This window comes from Melanaphis sacchari, unplaced genomic scaffold (genome assembly GCF_002803265.2).
Source record: "Melanaphis sacchari strain LSU unplaced genomic scaffold, SCAv2.0 Contig7_pilon_pilon, whole genome shotgun sequence".
NCBI lineage: Eukaryota > Metazoa > Arthropoda > Insecta > Hemiptera > Aphididae > Melanaphis > Melanaphis sacchari.
In genome coordinates, this window is record NW_020271560.1 from 5,087,898 (window position 1) to 5,112,970 (window position 25,073).

General features: G+C 25.5%; 1 protein-coding gene across 3 annotated transcripts in view; it reads right to left on the minus strand.

Moving 5' to 3' along the window:
• Positions 1–21,879, minus strand: part of LOC112601808 — a 25,702-nt gene extending 3,823 nt beyond the window's left edge. Inside the window, exons 1-4 of one of the 3 annotated variants that reach the window (XM_025349595.1) lie at positions 10,273–10,388; positions 8,826–8,872; positions 1,159–1,278; positions 1–246 (exon numbers count right to left, since the gene is read on the minus strand). The exon at positions 1–246 is cut by the window's left edge and continues 1,356 nt beyond it. In XM_025349595.1, coding sequence (XP_025205380.1) covers positions 1–246; positions 1,159–1,278; positions 8,826–8,872; positions 10,273–10,275 — 416 coding nt within the window. In that variant the 5' untranslated portion in view covers positions 10,276–10,388. Of the gene's footprint in view, positions 247–1,158; positions 1,279–8,825; positions 8,873–10,272; positions 10,389–21,312 lie in introns of those variants that run through there. The other 2 variants (XM_025349594.1, XM_025349596.1) reach the window with 2 other exon arrangements.
• Between the last annotated feature and the right edge of the window lie 3,194 nt (positions 21,880–25,073).

Consider the following 25,073-nt stretch of genomic DNA (forward strand, 5'->3'; position numbering starts at 1 on the left):
ACATTACTGTCTTTAGAAACATTACTGTCTTTAGAAACATTACTGTCTTTAGATATATTACTGTCTTTAGATACATTATTGTCTTTAGATACATTGCTGTCTTTAGATACAATGTTGTCTTTAGATATATCGTTGTCTTTAGACACATCGTTGACTTTAGACACATCCTTGTCTTTAGACACATCGTTGTCGTCTTTAGATACTTTGTTGTCATTAGGTTCATCTTTCTCATTTTCAATTAAGTTCCTAAAATTAATAAAAATTATTAAATTCAATAAGTATTTAGATATAAATGATTCCATGCAAATTACGTTATAATATTCATATATTCAAAAATATATCATTTAAATTTAATTACCTAATAATTAGGTATTAAGATTTCTATAAGACTATTTTTATAATAAATTGTATCTAGTTGTTACTCATCAATGATGTTACAAATCGTTTTTCGAAAATTGAATAAAAATAAGCACCTAATTAATTAAGGTTAAAAAAGGCTATCATATAATATGCGATTTATTTGTTTTACAATTTAAGATAGAGTATTATCAAAATGTGTAATATTCATCTTTGACAACAAACAACAAGCATGATAATACTATTATTTATTTTACTTCTTAAATTATAAAAGAAATTTTTCGAAACTGTAGGTATTAGGACTATGTAAGGGATGATTAAGGTAAAATCGAACAGTTTTTTTTTTTTTTTTTTTTTAATAGACTAAAGAGACAGACATGATAACTTAACATCCAATATTTAAAAAAAAATGTAACTTGTTTCGATTATCCATAATTTATTCATATTCTAATGAACGAGCAAAAAATAAAAATAGAATATTCCCATGAAATGATTAATCATAGTGAGAATTATGTTGATATTTAGACAAATTAAAATACTAAAACAATTAAAAACCGAACTAAATTTGATAAATAATATTAAAAAATAAAATAAAATTATTGTTAGATTAAATATAATATATAAATTATAAACATATATTTTTTAATAATATTCACCATAATTGTATTCATTTTTTTAGCTTTTTAAAAGTTTAATTTGGGTTTGATATAAAATTTGAATGTTTGATTTGTTTAAGAATAAAAAAAAAATCACCTAGTATCACTAGTACCAACTTATACAAAAATATACAATAAAACTTACAATTTATATTTTTGTATGTCTTCTTCGGTTAATTTTGAACAAGAAACTATAGGTTTGCATAAAATAGCCTTGAATACCAAATTATCGATATACTTTTTGGTATACGTATGCATCCTCGTTCTGAAAAAAAATATCAATTTTCAACATGAGATTAGAAATAAAATATTTACACATTCAAGTTAAAATAAAAATAATTATTGTTATTAAAAAAAAAAAAAAAAAAAACAGTTTTCAGTTTTATAACAACACATAGTACATAGCAATGTTTCAAATTTAAAACAAATAAATATATTTTAATATTGGAATGGAATTATCTTTATTGAAGTTTTTTAATTTAAAATACAAATTTTGAGTACTCTTCTCAAAATGAAAAATACTAGGTATATTTATGATTTTTAATAATTTAACAAAAATAAACTTAAGTACTTTCCAATTATTAATTATAGTATGTACAATTAAATATTATCGAAATGTTCTTTTTTGGTTTTATTTTTATCAACTTCGTGTATGTAATATATTATTATGAGCATTAAATTGAAAATATTCAAAACTTAATCTTTATACGGGATTATTTACAAATTAAATAAAGAGAATGTCACAAATATAAAAAAATATGAGAAAACTTGATTTAGTGCAACATAATGAGATACTAAAGTATAAAGCTTGTGTTCAAACAGTATCTACAACGCTATAGTACCTATATAATATTCATCATTAAAATATATTAATTAAAAGTTGACATCCACTTCAACAAATAAAAATAATAAAATAAAACATCTTGTCAAATTGTATATTATAATCACTAAAATATAATTATTTATAAGTTATTACTTATTACTATTGAATTAATTATATTAAGTCATGACATCGTGTCACAGTTACATAATGGATATACATTTTTATAATAATCATAAGTCATAACAAACGCGTAACCATCAGATATTAGGCCTCGTTATCTCGTCACGAAAGTACTTAACTATTACGTCAACGATAGTGGTTCCTATTTTATTAATTAAAATACCTAAAACATAATAATTGTAATAACTAATAACATGTAAGTATTATAATTATTGTCGGCTAACTAAAATAGTACAGTAAGATAAAAGTAGTGAAAAATAAATAAAATAAATTTAAAACGTTAATACTCTTAACAATTATTTAGGTACAATTAAAAATTAAAAATTAAATACATGCCTAGAGTGGACACTTGAGATTATTCTTAAGATATACTAGATTATTGACGGCTAGGTTCTAAAATTCATCAATAAATTTAACCTAACCTAATAAGCAAGAGAAAACACACGTTCTCGACCACAGTTTAAAATAGTATGGTTATTGGCTACCCATTATCCACATAAAATGGCTTATCCAATGACTGTCAGTATGCAATTAGGAATCGGTTGTTTTTAAGACCATAACACGTTGAATGAATAAATCAAAAACTAGACAAGACTAGTTTTTACCTGACAACAGTTTCAACAAATTGTAAAACCAATTTATACATAATCGATTATAATTATTGTATAAATATATATTTTAATAAATTTATCTATTAACCATATTTTAATTAAACCTATTGACATCCGGTGTGTGTTTATTTTATTTATTTATCATTTTACATTATTTTTTTTCTTTTTCTTAAATACTACAAAAAAAAAAAAAAAAAAAAAACATTGTAAAAATTTTACCTCATTAAAATTAACACGATAACTTATAAGCTGAGAAAATTAAATGTTACTAATAATCATAGTTTCTCTATATTTTCTATGGTTTAATGTGAAATTAATAAATCAGGCATGTCGTTATATTTGTAGTGGTTTAAATGTTTAAAATATTATTATCATATTATATAATATTAACTATTATACAAATATCGACTAATAGAAAAAAAGTAAATTATTTTGAATTTTTAATAAATAATTAAAAGAATTCTGAATTTAGAAAATCGGAATTCATTTTAACGTATAAATTGTATATTATATTATTTTTCCGCATGGAGCGCTGCTAAAATAATGAGGTGAATTTCTCTTTATGGACCTTATTTTGAAAAGTTCAATACTCGTTAGGCAACTACATTATCTTAAATCAATAAATCGTGTATTCTATCACTGAATGAACCGTAACATATTAAACTTAGAAACGACTGATCTGAATTGGATAATTATAATATAATTATGAGCGTAAAAATAAAATAACCAAGGTTGGTAGTTTAAACCTAATTAACAATAACCACGAGTGCGTATTAACAATTCTATATTCAAAATTAAAAAGGGTCACAAAAAAGATTAACGGACCATATGAAACACACGCGTCAATAAAGTATTAAGCATTATATATTAAGAGATGTATATTTTTTTTTAAAATACAATATCCTTGGAAAATCTTTATAGCCTAAAACGCGCATTGATAATTAATAATCACGACTTTAAGACAATAATCATTATTAAAATAATTTTCAAGAGTTATCAAACCACAAAAATAGCTAGTGCTCATTACGATAAAAGTGTAAGGCACAGTTAAACAAATTTAATATACAGTTTAATATAGTAGGTATAAAGTATAAACATGGTTTCGACGAGCTCCGATTGTTATAACAATGTGTCGTTCTAACATATTATTAATCGAAAACTTTATAATGATGCGTGATGTTCATACACGTGTTTCACAACCTTAAATACAAACCCTACACAAAATTCTACTATACCTTAGTTTCCAAGCTTAGGAACAACATAACAAAACGAAAAAAAATTAATATTATGGATTCGAGTTAAGAAACGGTCTAGCGATAAGCTAAACGCGACGTAAGAGCTGTTAGTTCAACCGCGGTGTATACATCGGCGTCATTCAAATGCGCGGTGTGTGGTGCGCTCTCGTCGACGCGGCTAGGACCGCAATTATCCATTAAGGAAATCTGACAACGTCGCACTGCTCGATCATTACAAAGAGGGTCGGCCGGACGCGAGGCGGCAGCTAGGCAGCTGCGTCGTAGTGAAAGGAAAAAATGCGTTAACTCGCACATGCATGCGTGCGACCCAAACGTCGCCCGCCGCCCACCACCCACCGCTCACCGAAGCCACCCGTGAACGAACACGGTCCGCGTACTCTGTTAGGGCACGATATAGGTGGGAGCGACGACGGCGGCGGCAGTAGCGGCTACGTAGTAACAAAATTGAAAATACAATATTATAATGTACAACGCTGTATAGATGATAAATAACAATACTAATGTAAATATTATTTTTGTTAAATATAACGAATAGACACGAGACACATAACGAGTTGTGATATTGTCTTGTTATCGTAGAAAGGTCAAACCGACCGAAAACATCGTCAGACTTCATATGATTACACGCGTAATAATATATAGATATATTGTATTGTACGTACGACGTGACAAATCGCCAACGAAAACCGTAACAGAAAACTACCCATCGTTGAATTTACATTACTACTTATTGTCGATAGCGTATTAATAATAGTATTTGTCCGTGCAATACGTAATGCCGGTGTTTCTTCGATTAGTCGTTTCAAATAGTGTACGATAAGGAATCGGTGTAGTACGTTGCAAAATATTATCAAAAAATGAAACTTAATCCCTGACACTTTACTGTTACAACACCGCGAAAAATGTTAAACATATCCGATAGTCTTTAAAAAAAAATAAATACAAATTAATATCGAAATAATTTTAATTCATTAAAACGTACAAATTTGGGTAATTAACAACAAACTATGATTAATAAAAAAAAAATACAAAATAAATTATCAGTTATTAATTTAATAGTTAATGATATTTATGAATAATATTTTTTCAGAAATAGTCAATATTGAATTATAAAGCAAACATTAAATTTTTTTATATATATTTAAACCCAGCGTATTATATTTAACAAATTATAATCCAACTCGGCAGTTAATTAAATAGTAAATAGTATAAATTATAGTTTTACCATTTCAAAATTAATTAATTTAAATAGCGCGCACAAAATTATAAATTTGTTTAACTACAATCCAACTGAATAGTAGTAAATGTTTTTAACTAAAATTTAAATATCGAAAATCATATAAGGCGATAAATGAAAGCATCATCGTTAATTTGATTGTAGATTACAATAAATATATATAATAACGTAAGTCTATGTTAGAATTCAATAAATTCAATAAAAAGTTTTTATACATTTTATACATTTTATAACCAGTGCATTATTAAACAGCTAGTACTTAAGCTGTTAAGTACAATTCTAAACATACTTGGACCTTAATACATCATAGTTCATACTGTTTTTGATTATGATAATAATTATTTTACCATAAATACCATATGATAAAATATTATTTTTAATAATTAATTTAATGGAGCCATGTAACTAATATAATAATTATACACATAACAAAGTAATTACTAATATTTACCTTGGATTCCAAATATTAAAAGAAAAATTAATAATAAATAGAAATGAAATAAACATAGTAATTTTGAATAATACTAGACAAATTATGCAGTCATTTTAACATTAAATGAAAATTTGAAAAATGGTAGGTATGCTATTAATACTTAATAGATTCTATATCTTTTTAAAACATTTTTCATATACATTATGACTATATGAGTTGTTATTATTTATAAAATACATATATTTGATTTTGGAAACAGAAAAAAAATGGGTGTCAGATAATTTAAAATATACATATAGTTATGCCATTATGGTGAAATTTATTAATTAACTATTAACTTATTCATATATTTTAACTCAGACAGGATAAAAGATCTCTTTAATCACAATATTTTTGATTATATTAATAAGACTTATGGTTATAAATTATAATTAACTAATATGTTTATAGCACTAAAAGCGACTTATCATTTGACAATATTAATGAATAATAATTGATAAATTCCACTGAATTACAAATTAAATATTTTATCTTTACAGCATTCATTTTAAATAAACATTTTTAGACAGGAATAAATTCAATAAAACATAATTTGTAAATAATTTATTACTTGTTTAATTATTCAATATTAAGTATTTAATGTATGTTAGCATCTAAAATAAATTTAAATAAAAATATGGGTAACTAAAAAAAAAAATGATCAAAAACCGAAAGATTAAATAAAAACAATGTTAAAATAAGTAATTTATTAATTTGATAACATTTCAATTAATATAGGTACTAGATTAAAAAAAAAAGTGAGCAAGTAGTAAGCCGCTCAACTGTAATTAATTCTTAAGTAACTAAAAAGTTATGAACAAAAATTAATTGAAAAGAGGTGGGAAAGAAAGTACTGACTTATTTTAGTATACACCAAGTAAAAAATAGCTCACTCTAACTTATTGAATTTAAATTAAATTGTGTATCATTGTGTATCATTGTATACAAAAAGTTATTCTGAGCAGAGGCAGAGTATATTTTTACAATTTTAAAATACTTATAATTCACTTCAAAATTAAAATATATTTAAAGCCCATGAGGTTGTCTAAATAATATTCTTACCATTAAATTTTATAAAAGGTCAATTCACTCTAATTTTTAAACAAACGGAGCTAAGCTGATAGAGTAAAATTATTATTATTATTATTAAAATAATTATTATTTATAGATTAAAATTATTATTATTATTATTATTTATAGAGTAAAATTTATTATGTTATACACTTGTAAGATGGAGACAATACATGCAGGTACCACATCCTCTTAAATTATCAATTCTGGCATAAATATTTCTGTAGTTTTTTTTTTATTTTTCATTGTTAATTTGAAAAGTATTGGTAATTGGTAGATGATAAAACTTTGAGTGTGCTAAATAGAAAATTCTACTTGTTTTATTTTCTTATTTTTATGCATTATTATCATTTATTACAAATACATATGAGTATATGGTAAACTCTCCCTTCATTTTAATGTATATTTAATACACATTTAAAATAAAAACAGTAATATATATGAAATTTAACCTGACAAAAAAAATGTATACATATTTTTCAAAAAATAACTACTATTTATATATAATGTAATTTGTTTAAAAGTTTTAAAAATTAAGTTAATTAATTAATTGCTTCAATTTGAAATTTAGAATAGTGGAATACTTACAATTTATTATTGCAGTATTATTTTGAATTATACAACACATAATTTTGCAGTATAATAGAATTTCGAACACAAATAGAAGTGAGATATTCAAAATAAGTTAGTTATGATTACAGACCAGATTTTTATGTTTTAAATATTATTTCTAAGTCTAAGCAGTATCATTTGTATGAGAGGTTTTTAGACAATTAATTTTACCATATATATATTATATGTAATATGTATGCAAAATAAAATTTTCCATAGAAATTCATAGTTAGGCATAACAAAATATAATTTTCTTTATGAAATATATTTTTTATTTAAATAATTAAATTTATTATAATATAAATGAAAATAAAAAATATAGAATGAAAATTTAAATTTTTGACCAAAACATTTTTTTTCTAAAAAAAATCTGCGGTCATTGACCAAATATATTGAATGTTAATGTTCAAGTTATTGTGGAGCAGTAAATTTTTTAGATTAGAGAAGTATAATTGTTATAAATTGTTACTATTTTTAATAAAACATAAGATTAAGTGTTAATTTTTTGAAGTTGTTTTATTTATTAATATATATAATATGTTACTAAGAATTTATTTATAAATTCAAAAAAACATAGAACTATGAGCTTCCAAAACACACTGAGAAGAATTATTTTAATTATAATTATTAATTACTATATTTTAGTTTTAAATTTGGCACATTTGTTTATTTTTCTAATAAATATGTCATTAATATTTTACTTTTAAATTTAAAAGACTCAATAAAAAACAGCAAGATTCCAGGATATATCAAAATTGTTATTTTTGTAGCTATATCATTATATTTATAACATTATCAATTATAGAACTTTATAAACTTATTCTCAATATTAAAACATTCATTAAGATAAATAATAACAACAAAAATGTATTACAATATAAATTTCACTTTGGGAATTAATTTAAATTTTACTAATTTTGAAGATACAATCAGTTTCACTACTACTTAGTTTTTCTTGGATCATAGTCAATGGTTATATAATTGACATATTATGAGATATTTATGAATTTAAAAAGGTGTTTATCAATCGATTCTATTTTAAAAGCTTTCTTGAACCAACTATTTTAGGAATTCATCTGATAAATATCTTAAAAACAACACATTTATACTTCATTATCCTTATAAAAAAATAAATAGGTAGCATTTATAACACCATGGTATAGAACAGATGATTTTATATAGTTACTATAAAGTTATAATTAATATAGAATTCAATACTAAAGGACAGCATTAAAATCTTATTAATTAAGAATAACTGATCAATAAATTAAAATTAATTCACGAATAATTTTAAATTGTATCTATATAAATTATTGCAGGAATAATAAATGTATTATGGTTAAATGTTAGAATTAGATAGCTAGGTTAGGTTAGGTTAGGTTAGGTTAGGTTAGGTTTGCCGGGAGGAAGTAATGCAAAAGCAGTCCCCTCCCGGTCGTCGGTTCAACACGCAAAAAAAAAAAAAGGTTAGGTTAGGTTATGTAAGGTTAGGGTAGGGTATCTACGTTAATTATATTAAGCGTATTGTATCTTAATAAAACAATAATTACCTTAAAAGTTTTTTCTCCAAAATTTTATCAAACGTATTCATTTTTTGCTAAAATAAATACAAAATAGATATTTCACTTATAGATATTAAATTTAACTATAATAAGGCACCGTTTAAAATAATAATTCTAATCACCAAGAAAAAAAGCTGTTTCACGAAAAATGACTTTCGACAATAGCGCAGCTGGTGATGCTATTTCTGAAATACAGCGGTTATTAATATGCGCCGGTAGCTTTACGAAACAACAGGTGGTCGAATAACAAAATTATCTTTGAATAATTCAGTCTCATACCTACTCCAAATGTTTTACACACCCACAGCTTTTTTCCTTTCAAAAATTAATTATATTCACAAATAATAATTAATTAATTTAAATTTGATGCATTTTGTTTGTCCACCAGGAACGCCACCGTCGAATGCAACTTTTCGTGATAACAACTGATCGTGCATGTATAATTTAACTGCTTCTAAATAAATTAACTTAATTTAAAAGTGACACTATCTCTCGTGTCTTATGTTAAAAAATTAATATAACTTATATATTATTTTAGAGTTATGAGAATTTTAAATTTGTAATATTGGATATTGCAATAATTCACTTTAAAATTTTATACCAATAAAAGCCTGAGTGATGGACAAGATAATATTCTTACCTTAAAGTTTAATAATATGTATATTTACTTTAATAATTTTAATATTAAAACCAACAGCATAAAATGGATTCTATTGATCGAAAATGTACCATATTGTATGTAATACGAAAATATAATATGCGGGTATGGTATACTCTTAAAATCAGATTGGATACGAAAACTACTAAGCATTTTGTCAAGTATTTCAGGTTATATTAGGCTCGGAACCTATGTACAGATCCACTACCATTTAGAATTTCTAAAGCAAACACTATTAATAGGGACGTATAAACATGAATTAAAGAAAATAAAACACTTTTTAATTTAAGTCTATTGAGGAAAACCAGTTTTAAATTACTATCTATAAAAATACATAAAGGTACTTTGATGTGTGACGTTTTATCGATATTAAATCAATAAGATAAAAGGATTATACTAAAACGTCGTGCTAAATAAAAGAAATTCTACCCACAATATATGAGTATTGATGACATCCGGTTTTAAATTAAGGACATGCGCTTCAAAGTATCTGCAGCGGTGTCTGCGTGTAACGGTTGTTTGAAAATAATACTAAACATTTTGGGAGTACAAATAAATGGAGAAAGAAACATAAAAAACAACCGATTGATAAACGTTGAGATAATTGAATAAAATCATACAGGAGGGTCACGAGGACACAAGGTAATAAACAAAATGGCCGCCAACAGAACATAGGATACCACGCGGTACGTGGTTACTCGCGCAAACGCATAACGTACGTGAATAATAATATGTATATTTTTTCACTTGATAATCATTAATGTGACAAGTACATACCATTTGGACAAACGATGATGCTAAACAATGAAAAGTAGTGTCGGCAAACAGAATTATTTGGCGACGAAGAGAAACGTTTGATGAGAGTTGCTGCCACTGGCATAAACGAACACTCGGACGTGTGAACTCGAAATGACAACGATTGTCGCAGTCGTCCGTTGGCAATCATACAACGATAGAGGGGAGCATTATCATCGGTGACGGCGGTGGCAGAGAGCGCTACCGTACGGGCCACGGAGGTACAATTTGGTGTACTGCCGCCTATCATGACGTCATTTGTTTCGACCTACACGATGAAACTCTCTCCGCGCAATGACTGGGCGCGGTTTAGACTGCGGCGGCGGTAACGACCTCGAAAATCGTTATGCTACACGACTGTTGCTGGTGCCGTGTAGTTACGGCGGTTTCCAGGCGGCACGTAAATATGTTATATATATTATTGCTGTGACGCATTAGACGATTTATTCTTACTAAATTTTAATGTTCATTGGTTAAACGGCCACGGCGACTACGAAGAAACCGGTTCGGTATGTTTTATTTATCGACCAAATACGAGTTTAACGCGTATGTGGTACAACGACGATTTATAAAATGATATACATAACGAACCAATGAACAAACATGGCTGACATTCTTTTAAAAGGCAATACTGCCAAAACTATTCGTTTGAAAAAAAAATAATTATTTTTCTGCGTGAACAAGCCGCAATACAGTTAAAATGTCAGTTAGTGTTTGATACTTTTTAATCAACTACTTATTCACATTTTCATGTAATATTATAAAACCTAATTGGTACTAGCACTTCCAGCGGAATCTCCAATATACTAAACCCTTTAATTGTGTATTATGATTATGTATATTCCTATGATACACAAGTTCCACTAAAAACGCTAATAGTAAGCAGATTTTTGTTTAATTTTATAAGAGCATTTAACACAACCACAGTATTTAGTGGTACGTACATACATTAACACAAAATAAGTCCATACACTATCCATCGAAAGAATGTCCATTTTGGGTATATCATCGTCGAGACTATAGTACGTTTCACAACAAATATCCCTCGATATTAACGGGCAAGATGGCGATTTTTATTCAAACTAGGGGTTCACAATTTGGGCTGGGTAATACAGAAAACGTGTATTTTTAAAAATGATCAGCAGCGGTTCCACATTTTATGTACCCATAACGAAAAATCCCCACCTGGTGCGTTAGTATCAAGGACATTTAAGATGAAACGCATTGTAGTTTCACTGTGGTGAGGTGCTGTGTGGAGATGCGCAGCATAAATTTTTGTTGGGTGACATGTTCTCTGGCTAGATGGTTAATACCATGGAAAAATATAAAGGATTGCGTTTTAACTATAAAACCATTTAATACGATAGCTACTAATGACAACTTATGTTTTACAATTAATGTGATGAAAGGTTTGATACGGTTGATCACCTTAAGGTAGTTATATTCAATTTTAGGTTTCAATAAAAAAGTTTAGAACACTTAATATCTGGTTTCTGGTAATAAATCAGATGTAGTTAGTATTTTTAAACTAAGATTAAAAACTTATAAATATATTTATTAAAACAATAGGAGAAATCAGTAAAAAAATAAGAACTTTAACGCAACATTAGTTTTGACAAAACCGATACTGTTATTTTTGTTTTAATTGAAAAATGAATAACTAAAGATATGTATTTTTCATTAAATATTTAAATTAGTATAAACTATAGGCATAATATTAATTTCAAAATATTTCAGCACTTATTAAGCTTTGTAAAGAACATTTAAAATTTGTAACTTTTTTTAAAATTTAATGCAAGATACAATTGTTATTTGAGAGTAGAAATTTGAAAATTGAATACACGATTCCTCATCAGTTGTTCTAACAATAATTGAAAAACATCTTAAATTTAATTCATAATTTATCATTCATTTACATCAGTCATTAATTCATTTCGTAATTAAAATACATAAATGATTAATATTTTATAATATATGTTTATAGTTTTAAAACATTCTATTACTTAAAACATAATTTTCGATACACAATGATATTTTCAAAAAGACAAGTATTATGCTTTTTATAGGCATTTAAAATTGTTAATTTAATACAATATTTTTATTTAGAAATAGGCGAAGTAACAAACAAAATGTCTTCGTTCAGAAAGTTGTATAAGCAAGATTTATCATTGAATTAAAAAAATTACATACGCATTACTCAATGATGAGGTAATCCAAAACATTTTACATTTTCTATACAATAGAGCGATTAATCTGGTTTTTTCCATCTTATAATTAATATAACACAGCTTTTATATGAAAATAATTTTAATTCATGGAAACTTGATTTATTATAGTTTTAAATGATATAAATCCAAGATATTTACTTTACTTTATTGAATATTTTTTAAAGCACTTGAATATTATAAAGAACTTATATTACAATAAGAAGTAATTGTACAAGATAATTTTTTTTTTATTATTTATTAAATAAAAAATAATGATTAATTTATTCATGAAAAAATAAAAATAATTATTTCGTATGAACTTATTTGATAAAATAATCTTTGATACTAGATTGGTTAATGAAAAATAGTAAATCGTAAACATAATAAATGTGAATACTTGAAATAACTTTTTTATTATTTATTTTACTTCTATAATGAACTAATTATTTCAAATATTATTTTTCTAAAATGTTATAAAACTCCTACACTAATACAACTGCTAAAACAGCTGAGTGATAATATGGTATAAACTCAGTCACATAATATGAATAGTTACAGTAAATTTAATGAAAATATATTATGTTGTTATAATATAAATATTAATAAAATTGAGATTCTTAATACAAATATAAATGTATATATCTACTCGTGTAATAATTAATTTTTTAAATTTAAAAAAATAAATAGATTATTATAATCCCAATTGGGAATGACGAAGACATTTTATAAAGTATATAATTTAGTTTTTAAGACTTATGATAGTAATTTAAGAAAAAAATATCCATAGCTACTTTGTTTCTAAGAGTTTTTGATCATTTAATAATTTGTTGCCACTTATAATTCATATTTGAATAGCCCTAAATACTAGACATTTGTAATTGGTTGAATTTAAAAGTTAGCCTTTACTAGTTAAAAATAAAATTGAGCTCTATTGTACATTAAATAGTCTTATGATATAAATAAACGGATTTAATAAATAGTTATGTAATCTGTAATAACCCCACACATTGTTATCAGTAGGGCTAAATACTTAAAGACTATAGTATTTAAAACATATATACGCACTTATGCACTAAAAATATGTATAAAAGAAATTATTTAAATTATTTATTTCATAATTTAAAATAAAAATAATTAAAACTGATAATAAATGATAATATTTATGTGAAACAAAAATTAAAAACTATATTATAAAAAGGTTGTACAATAAAAACTTGACAAATCTATTTTTTTCTTCGTGATCTAAGTCGCATTTTATGTAATGAAATTACTTCAAGAGTGCTTCCGTTTATCTTTCGAAAAATTATGTCCAAAAACTTCAATTAATTTCCCATATAACGACAGTATTGTCATATTGTCCGGATACGATCGCGCTATACTAAAATTATTAATTTTAAACCGAAAGTTTTGCAAATGTGTTGTTATTTATTTAAACTCATTCAACAATAACTTTTTATTTAGTGAAAATATAAAATATGATTTTAAATTTTTCTAACATACTCAACAAACATATTTTATATGCAGCACATAATGGCACAATATATGAATTAAACATATTTAAATATAGCTAGTATTATGAAACTTATTTAACCTACTCACATTATCTTTCTAGGTAAATATAAAAAAAATAAAGTTTTAATATCAGTATAGGTTTAAAAAAATGTATGCTATAACTATATTTTAAAATTAGATAATTCTTACTAAATGCGTTTTTTATTTACACAGACATAGACAAAACTGGGAGTATATCCACAATAAATATTATACCTTTAAAAATTAAATCATTACTATATTTTAAATACCAGCATAAACATGTAATCAAAAAACCTTCAGATCAAAACCTAAAATTTAGATATAACAAATTATGATAGTAGATAAAATATCGAATTGTAATCGTCAACAGTTAACAATATTAAATGTTTTCTTTTCAACTATAAATATTATTTACTTCTTGCAATTATTACGATATCATATTTTCACCATTCGATATATTTTTTAATTTATAAATATACAAATAAATTACAAGCCAATCAATCGGACAATACCTATACGTTTTTTTTCACAATATTAAGTTTGTTATTTTTATTTACCATTCACATGTATCACACGGGTAACTAAAATGTTATAGTTCAAATATATAATCTTAATAAGGTAAATGTTTATATAGTGAATCAATACGTGTATATATGAAACTCATTAAATCCAGCCCGACGAAACACTATTTTATAATAACGCAACAGATGAATACATTTAAGTAATATAGATAATTTACAGATTAGTAAGAAATAGTTCAATCAATTTTATGACTGTTATTTATAAAATTTATTCCATTCATATAAAATATGTAAAGTATACGCTTGTATCATTGTAAAATCTTCATTTGTAAAAAAGTCACATATCAAGCTAACCAAAATTAGTATTTCAATATATCTACACGTCCAAAAAAATTAAAAATTAAATATATTATATAATCTATTTTATGTTATAAAATAGTAATTTTTGACTATGAGCAATTAAAGCAATTAACTACTAAGTAAAATTATATAATTTTAAAGAAATATTCATGAAAATTGTACCATATTTTATAAAGGAAAAAAATGGTAACATAAAGTAGGAAGGAAACTTTTTTTTAATGTGTGATGTAGAATTATACCTTTTTGTTAACAAAAACACTCGAAATACGAATAATAAGTAAAAATAAAGAATATTATATAATTAGTTGAGCTATAAAAATATAAAGGTCATAATAAAGAATATAAGATAAACCTTTTTCTCAAAATTTGATACTTAATCAATTCATAATTTAAAGCAGTAAAAATATATATTGATATTTATGGATAATGTTTAACAATTCTACCAAATGCTGGTAACAAAATAATAAGAAATATTAAAATCATATTAATTTTATAAAACGGTCGTATTAGATTTACATGAACAATAACACTATGCATTTCTTGTACTAGAATATGTTAATAGTAAATTACAGCGGACGTTGACGTATTACGTCTACAATAATGAACAAATCACCATTGAGTCAAACTACTCTAAATCAAATTCTAATATACCTAAGCTTCAATTTAACCGTCATCAAATGTGTGTGGTACTGAACAGTTTAATGTGCGCGGTTATAAGCCCGATGCATTGAGCGATTTACATCACAATTCGCTGCTTCTAAATTCACTAGATGTAATTGGCCTGTCGGAAACACGAAAAATGAGCGTTGACGCTCGCGACTCGCTGTTCGTACCTATCGTCGTAACTCATAACCATTGGTTCTCAACATACTACTGTCACGCTGCCATAACGTGTCGTAAAAAAAGGGCTTTTAGTTTGATGATTTGATAATCACTTAAGTAAAACTGCCGCTTGTTGCACGACGGGTAGAAATCATTATTTTCGTGCTCTGAACTTTTTATAGTCACCTAGTCAACGCGTAATGAAATATTCGCTGCTCGCCAACGAATAGAGTTGACGACCGGCCTACTTTGGTAAGTTCAATGTTGTTGCATGTTCAGACTCGCACGATTTTGTTCGCTGACGAACAGCGAATAAATTCGCCCAATTAAAACGTGTCTTATGAATTATAAGTGTGCGATTATTAACGACACCTACAGGCACAATTGATATCTATATTATAAATGTATAACCTTTTTAAATTTTTCAATGTTTTTTTTTTTTTTACCTGAGGTTTCTAGCGTAATAGACGTATACGGACTAAAAGTATATAAGGCCTACAAATGAGCAGAATCTATTATTGTATTTCGTGTATAGTGAGCTTATACTTATAGATAGAACAAAATCTACTTTAAAAATGTATTGAACATTATATTCATTTTATTTTTCACTTATTCTTGAACACGTCTTGTACTGGATCTAGTTGACCTTGAACCTTGAAATATGTTAATAATGTTAGAAACATTCTGTTCTATGATTATGAATTCATGAATAATAGTAAATAATAAACGGCTTATGATAAGCCTATAAATGTAAAACTTCTATAATTCACTACTACTTCATTTTAAATTATTTTATTCTGTGATTTTAAGTCTTATATATCCCTTGAACTAAGTGACGTGCAATAAATCTGTTGTTGAATTACTTCACACACACTGTACAACTTCAAATTAAAATTTAGTTCACACTGTGACAATAGTATATACTATAAGATACGACAACATAATATGTTATATACCTTATGTCCATTCCTTCTAAACCTCATTGATTCTATTTCGTATATTATAACGCTATTCAATTTAAAAAAGTAAAAGTGTCAAACGATTACAAGAAAATCTTATAAAGTTTTTTGTCCAAAACTTGAATAAAATACAAAATAATTAACTATAATATAATTAGCAATAATCAGTATACGACCGTTAAATACACATCAGTCAAATCTACTTGTCAGAAATTATGAGATGATTATAAACATGATTTGTAAACATCAATTTATTACGTAAAATTATTCTTGTTTTAAAATTGGGATTAAAAATGCATATTTCCATCAAAAAATTTAAAAATTTAAAAATATTTAATAGTAAAAAGAATAATTTTTCTTCATAATTAATGTTCTGTTACAACTTAAAATAGGTATATGGAAAATATACAGGTACAAATCCTGAACTCAGAGTTATAAATTGGCACACATTATATTACAATTAAAAGAATATTTAAAAAAAAATAGACATTGGGGTGCCAGCAAACATACATATATATCTATTTCTATAAATACAAAAGAAATAGGAAATAAACATAAATAATACAACAGTAATATTACTAAATAAAGCTACTTATTAATATAAGTACTCTCTATAAATATTTCAATTATTAGAAAATTTAAGATTTTTAACGGAGCTTAATTGTTATATTTTATTTTTATTTATTTTATACCTCGATATTATATTTTCTGTAGTAATAATTCAGAAATAAATTACTATAAATAGATACTTGCAATTTATACCCAATATTTACATCAGCATCTTTTGACTTTTAGATATGAAATGATTTTCAAAATATTTTGAATATTTTTAGTTATTTATAGGCATTTGAAATTTTTAACTGTTTTCAGTTGTATTTCTATGAATGTCAACAAAAATTTATTGCCAAATCAAAACATTTTAAAATATAAGTTTCCAAAATTATTTATAAAAATATTTAAAACATATAAAACATAGCCACAGTTTATTTAATAAGCAATTGAATTAATTGAAATGAACATTTATAAAAAGTTCTATAAAGTAGTTTATAGTGAAATTAATAAATCTAAAAAATGTATAAATGTATAAAGATATTTTTTTTTTTTTTTATAGTCATATTAAATTTAAATTTAATAGATATTACATACTTAAAACATGAATAAGAATAAGAATATTTATTTTTGTTATTATTCAAAAACATTATTCATGGGCATAGAACTTCAACGTATATTATAGTATTGTAAACGTGTACCTACCTAATAACATTTGCAATAGAAATAGTTTTCAACAAAAATTTATTTAATCTACTACTCGTATATTATATCTAAATAGTAAAATAAATTAATTTAATAACAATATAATTTATAAAACATAAAAATATATACTTAGTGATAAAGGCTAATAAAATGTCTACGCTCAGTCGTTATTATCGTTTATAATAATATATTGTTAAAGTACAATTTAGTATTTACGCATCTATCGAAAGTAACTCGACAACGTATCCACTGTATATTAGTCATTAAAGTGGTACTCACTTTTTTAGTACATAGTTCATTATTTTTTTAAGTCAAAAAACTTGAAAATTGAATAAAAGGATTTTAATATGTTGTATTTACAGCAATTAAAAAGTATCGCAAATACAAATAACATTTTTTTAGAGCGTTTGACTTTCCAATTATATCATCATGAAATTCTAACAGTTTTTGTTATTTTGTGCAATTCAAAAAATATTATAAGTAGAAACTATACATATTTAACTAAGAATAACTTAATTTATCATATACTATAAATAAATAAATAATATATAGGTACAATAAAATTTAAAAAAACATTAACATTCTTTTATACAAAGCTTAAGCTACAGGTTCCTCCTTAACGTTATCGTTGAATTTTAAAAATATTAAAATTATATATTATGTTCAATTTTGTAATTTGACATTTTAAATTCAAATTTGGATAATATTTAAACAAAAATAAATATAAACTTCAATCTTCACGTCTACACAACAGAATAATTGTTAGCTTAGGTTTTTATATAATCATTTTAAGCTAAAACTTTCAATTTCAACTAAGTTAAATGTCTTAAAAACATTGCAATTTTGTAATTTATTACTTTACTGTCTAAAATTGTTCAGAACTAAAGAATAGTCATCTTTATAATATAATATATCTATTTGAATTTATTTTACGATTTCTCGTTTTAAGACATGAGACGTGTAACTAGTGTAGGTGTACTACTATAATACGAAACTATTAAAAATTGAAATAGATTTAATATTGATCACAATGTCAATATTATTTTTCTAATATATTATCTCACTAAATAATATTGATAATATTATGTCCATTAGAAAAATGTTCTTGATTTAATGAAAATCATGAATTGTAAATAGATATACTAAATTAATATGTATGTATATAAAAGAAAAATTCTACTGACTAATTAATAATCAATGTAAAATCAAACTACAAAAACAATTTATTTGATATTTTGAGAAATATATTTATTACTATTACTACGTTGATAAAGGATTTATTGTCATTTATTCATTTACCGGTGAATAACAACATATACTAAAGTTCTTAGTGAATGTTGTCAAAATTACGTGATTGTACACCAGTATTTTTCAACATTTAAAAATGATATTCAGTGAATATTGTATACGAGCTATTATATTGATCAAAATAAACTACAATTGATGTTTTGATAACGACGTCACGACGATGTTATCGATTTATTGTAACTATTAAATAGATTGGAATAGTTGAAACATTCAGTATTTAAGATTTTAAAATCAAGTTTAATAATAATAATAAGTTATCAGTAGAGACATTTAGTATTTACGTTTAAGACGTGAAAATCATTATACAACCCGTCAATACGTTCCAAACATCGACCGTGGATGCACGAATCCTCAAAATATATTTGCAGTAGGTATTGAAATAGATAACGATTTTTACAAATTAGGAACTAAATAAAACATGACGTTATAAATCAATTGTATACTCGCGTAAAAAGCAGTTTTTATCATAACAAAATGCAAATTTATTAAGTAATTCATTTAAGACCGATACTTCTTACTAAGTATAAATTTAATATTCTAAAAGTGAGAACCAAGGCTTTAAAAAATGAAATTATTGTAAAAAAAAAAATTAATAAATAGTATTAACAAATTTAGGGAAAAATGTAATCGTTAAACTAATAACTACTAAGTGGGTACTCAACAGTTTGTAATTAAAAATGTCATTAACTTGCATTTTTATATTTTAAAAGATATCCAACGTTCACCAAATACATATCCAGTGAGCAAATTATAATCGACACTTTAACATAATATACATTTACGGTTAATTGTTTTTTTTAGGCAATTACTTAATTACATTTATTTAACAAGATACAAAACGTACCTATAGACGTACCTATTTATAATCTTATCGTTAGTAAAAAATTATTTTTAAATTGTAATATTTTATTGAGGTAAGTACTTTGGTTACCTAGTCAAACAGTAAGGTATGTTTTTTTACGTCCAACAATATGTCAATTCGCTAGAATATTAATTATTAAAAATAATAAAAACTAGTAGATTATTCTACGTCAAACGCACATTTAAAACATTAACATAATGCTATATTACATACATACGCGAGAAATTATGGTTATCTCATTAATTACATCCTTAAGCGTCGTTGTGAAAATGTCTTTTTATAAATATTTTCAACAAAAATAAATCTATAATCTTAACAAATAATTTTTATTGACTAAATGACTAACCACAGCAAATTAAATATACAGTAAAATTAACCAAACGAGCAGTAGATTTGACACAGCCGTACGAAACACATTCATTATATTATTATCTGTGTATCGATTGAATACACCAGAAATGTAAAGTTTACCTGTTATTTTTAAATTTTAATAAAATCTTACGTTTTAATTATAATATATCGATAATAAGCATGCGGAGAAAAATAGAATCAATAATTTATTACAAGCAAAAAATTAATTAAAATTTTACTTTGAGATATTTTGACAATCTTATATGAAATAATATGATAACATTGATAACAATTAAAGGTACAACAATATTGATAGGTATAGACTACCCATTAAACAAAATATTTATTTCAAACACTGATATTTATGTAGGTATTAAAAAACATAAAACAATAATATTCGTTTATTACGTACCTACGGATTGAAATTTAATCATTGTTCTAAATACACTAACCCACAATTATTATTATTTATTATAGTATAATAAGCCCGCCAAATATTTTCGACTCGCTCGTCATACGTTTTGAAGATACTGATAAGAAATAAAGAATCGGCGATATCAAGTGTAATTGCCGACAGCAGCTGTAGATTATATTTAAATAATATTTAATTATTGAAATAATTATTACTGTAATACGATTAATAACAAGAGCAATCCGTAACAGACGAATCTATATTAAACGTTCACGGACAAACGTTTCCATACCGAACTACGATTTTAACATTTCGAACGCGGCGGCGGCGGCAATAACGAAACGCAATTACCGTCGTCGGTGTTTACAATCGATAACCCAACATAATAATAATACATTACTCTAAAACGATCGTCAAAAACATTGTACGTTACCTGAGCATCACCCGTCGATTGTACTTGCGGAGCGAATTGTCGAAGTTCTTCATATTCGTTTGGTGTGGCATTACAAATCAGAAAAAAAACCGTTTAAAACAAAAATTCAAAAAGAAAATTACATAATTTATACATATATAATTAGAATTGTAACGACACTGTCCGTACAGCGGTGCAAACGCAAAGAGATCGAGTTGTGTTGTCAAGAGCCGAATGAAAAAAAATAATAATTTTAAAAAATGTAAACGTTATTACGGTAGGCCATCGGTCGACAATGAAAAACCGACACCGCGACGTATCGGCGCGCCGACGGATTCGAGACGTTCCACGATCACAGCGATAATCGACAGTAGAAGCTAAAGTAACTCGAGTAACAGACGACGGTCCGACCGGGGTGGCGATCTGAATTCTGAAGGGATGTCGTCCGGACGCGGTAACCGCCGTCGCTATCGCATCCCCACCCAAACACGTACACGCTGGCGGTTCACACGGGCGCTCTTATTCGTTTCACAACACTACCACAACCTACGCACGCCACACACACAGGTCACCACCGTTCACAGCTGATACGACTGCACTAGTGCACTCGGTAAAGTGAACAACAAATAGTTGTTGTCGTTTCGTGTGTTTTCGGTCACGATCGCTCGGTCCGACCGGCGGCGGCGGCGTGATATCGAACTCGATAGCTGTTCGCGGACCGTACGGTAACCACGCCGGCCGATACAAGTACGATATTAAAAATTTTTATGACGTTTAGCCGCCGCCATTTTGTAGTAAAACAGTGTCATAGTACTTGTACAAAATCTTATAATATTAATTTTTATTATTATTAACGTTGTCCAATCAAATTTTAGTACACATACGCACACACACCTATATTAATAATATTTTCATGACGCAAAACGTTAAATTATTAGTATAATACGAGCGATGTAGTCTTGTCATATTATTCGTTTACATTTGAATCGAACGTTAAACATGAGATTCGTTATCGTAAATTGTGTGGGTATAATGTATGTACTTCACGCATTCACGTGTAATTAATAATAACTATCGACCTTTAAACATATTTTATTGATTGTAATAAAATGTTTGTTTATTTTTAATATTATACCTTTAGCAGTATATTTTTACATTTGATAAGATTATTACTGTTGTTTATATTTAGTCAATATGTATCTAATTTTCGTTAAAATTCGTTTCTAGTTCTACGAACTCTTGAGAGTTTGGAAATCTATTGTCTCGGTCTTCAACCTTCGAACCTTCGTGAAGGCACGTCTATTTGTTCACGGCATACCTACTCGAGTATCCAAATCTCAGACTAAGAAATATAATAAATTGTTAAAATCCGCAATTTACCTTCGAATATATAGATGAATATCCTCTATACTAAAAATACTCATTTGAACGTTTTTTTCTATTTAGTCAGTTGTTAAATAAAATGTATGATACAAAATTGTATTTATACTCATTAATAATTAATATTATAGAACAAACAGACATTATATTAGTCATAAGCTCATAATCCATAACATATAACGATATGTTAGTTAACTTGAGAACTAAATAATAAGTCTATCAATCAATTTAAGAATTCATTTATTTTCACAAATAACTGTAAATAAAAAAGTATGTTTGCACATAATCACAGACAACTCAATATACAGTTAAGAACGGATTGATCGCAGGATATCGCACTTGGACCCAATAACGAATAAAACAAAGTCTTATAATACTTCGATAAACAAACTAATTTTTAAAACATTTAAAAAAAAAAAAATAGTTGTTATCTTATTGTATATATAAACTAATTAACGTAATATACAATATAGTATATACGATGTAACTAATGTACAGCTGAACTTCATTAAAAATTAATAAAAAAAAAAAAAATGTTTACATATTAGGTATATTTTTCAAGTGTTAGGTACTTAAAATTAAAAATTGATAAAAGTAATTTAACACTAGTGCTTACAATACATAAAATATCTAATTCTATATTTAGTATATATCATTATAGGAAAATTAATTATTATCAAATTACAAACAAATTAAGTAGAAATATAATTATATTTTATAAGAATGTACTTTCAAAGAAAGAAAAACTTCAAATATAATTGGTGAATTGTCTATTAACTCTTCCTTGAACACAAAATTATACGAGAAAACTGTTTGTAACGTGTTAATTTGATAAAAAAAACTATTCAGTGAAAGGTACATAAAATGGTGTTCATTATTCAAAAACAAAATAATTATGGATGCATTTTTTGTAGTTCTAAATCGTAAATGCACTTTGATATATTTTTAAATCATTAAAATTCAAAACCTATAGTTATTATTTATTAAAAAATAAGTATAATAAATTTTAAATAACTAGTAAACTAAATTTATTTATTATTGTATAATAATTAAAAATCTATTAAAAATACAAATTGTGATTTCTTTTAATTATTTTATAAAGAACATTCAATCACAATTATTTGCTATAAAACTAAATCTTAATTGAAAATTTGTGAACGATATATATTTTAAAAGGAATGTGTTTTACCAGTTATATAATATGTGAGTTGAAAATATAATCAAAATCTGATGATTCATCACTTTCATGTTCAGTTGTTTCAAAATCAATACTTTGTGATTCCTCTAGAATACTTTTAACTACTTCATCAGGAATATCTTGAACACTTGTAGCTGATTGTTGTGCTTGTTTTTGCTTATTCCAATACTCTTCGACAGTTATTTTTTTTTTAGGTGGCTCGTCACTCTCATCATTTGAATTTGATACTATTGTGTTTGATGAATGTTGTTCCAACGAATTATTTCGATGATCCTCAAGATATTCTATGCGAGTTAAATACTTCTGGTTATCGTATAATAATAATTTAATCATTTTGTTGAGATTTGGCATTATTGACCAATCCAAAAAAGTATGCAATTGACCATTTTTATTAAATAAAATATTCTCAACTAAAAAAAAAGGTGTAATAAAAACAATTATTCCAATTTTCATGGAGCCATCTTATTTTTGCTTTATTTTTATAAAACAAACATTTATGAATAAAACTTGAAAAGTTGAAGAAAATGTGATAAACATTTAGGTTTGTTAACTCATCAGTATCAACAGATTCACGAAATAAAAAGTTAAAAAATACCATAAAATGTATGATATTATTTTTAGACTTATTTATTTCTTTTAAAATTTTCTTAAGTAAATATTTAATAGCATGTATTTCTTTATTATGCCACGGAAAAGGGGTTTTATTTAATAAATATAACTTATGATTTGTCAACTTTCTTAGTATGTAAACCAATTTCTGGACATTTTCCATTTTGGAAACATAACAATTTTTATAAATTGCACTCATTACAATAATTTTAAATTTGCCAAAATCTTTATCTTTTGTATAATGATTCAATATGGATTTGTCTTGCGATAAAAGTGGACATGATTCAAAAAAATCACAATTTGATAAGTTTGATTCGTGAGATAAATATTCATAATTAAAGGAGGTAGGTGATGAACCATAATTAGATAATGGTAATTCGTTATCATCAATTTCAGATGATAATTGTGATGAAGTATCAAATTGTTCATTATTTGCCCGTAATAGCTGACTTGATGTATTAGAATTTATATCATCTGTTGAATTATCATCAGATAATATTGATACGTTATCATCAATTTCGGACGATGACTGTGATGAAGTATCAAATTGTTCATTATTTGCCCGTAATAGCTGACTTGATGTATTAGAATTTAT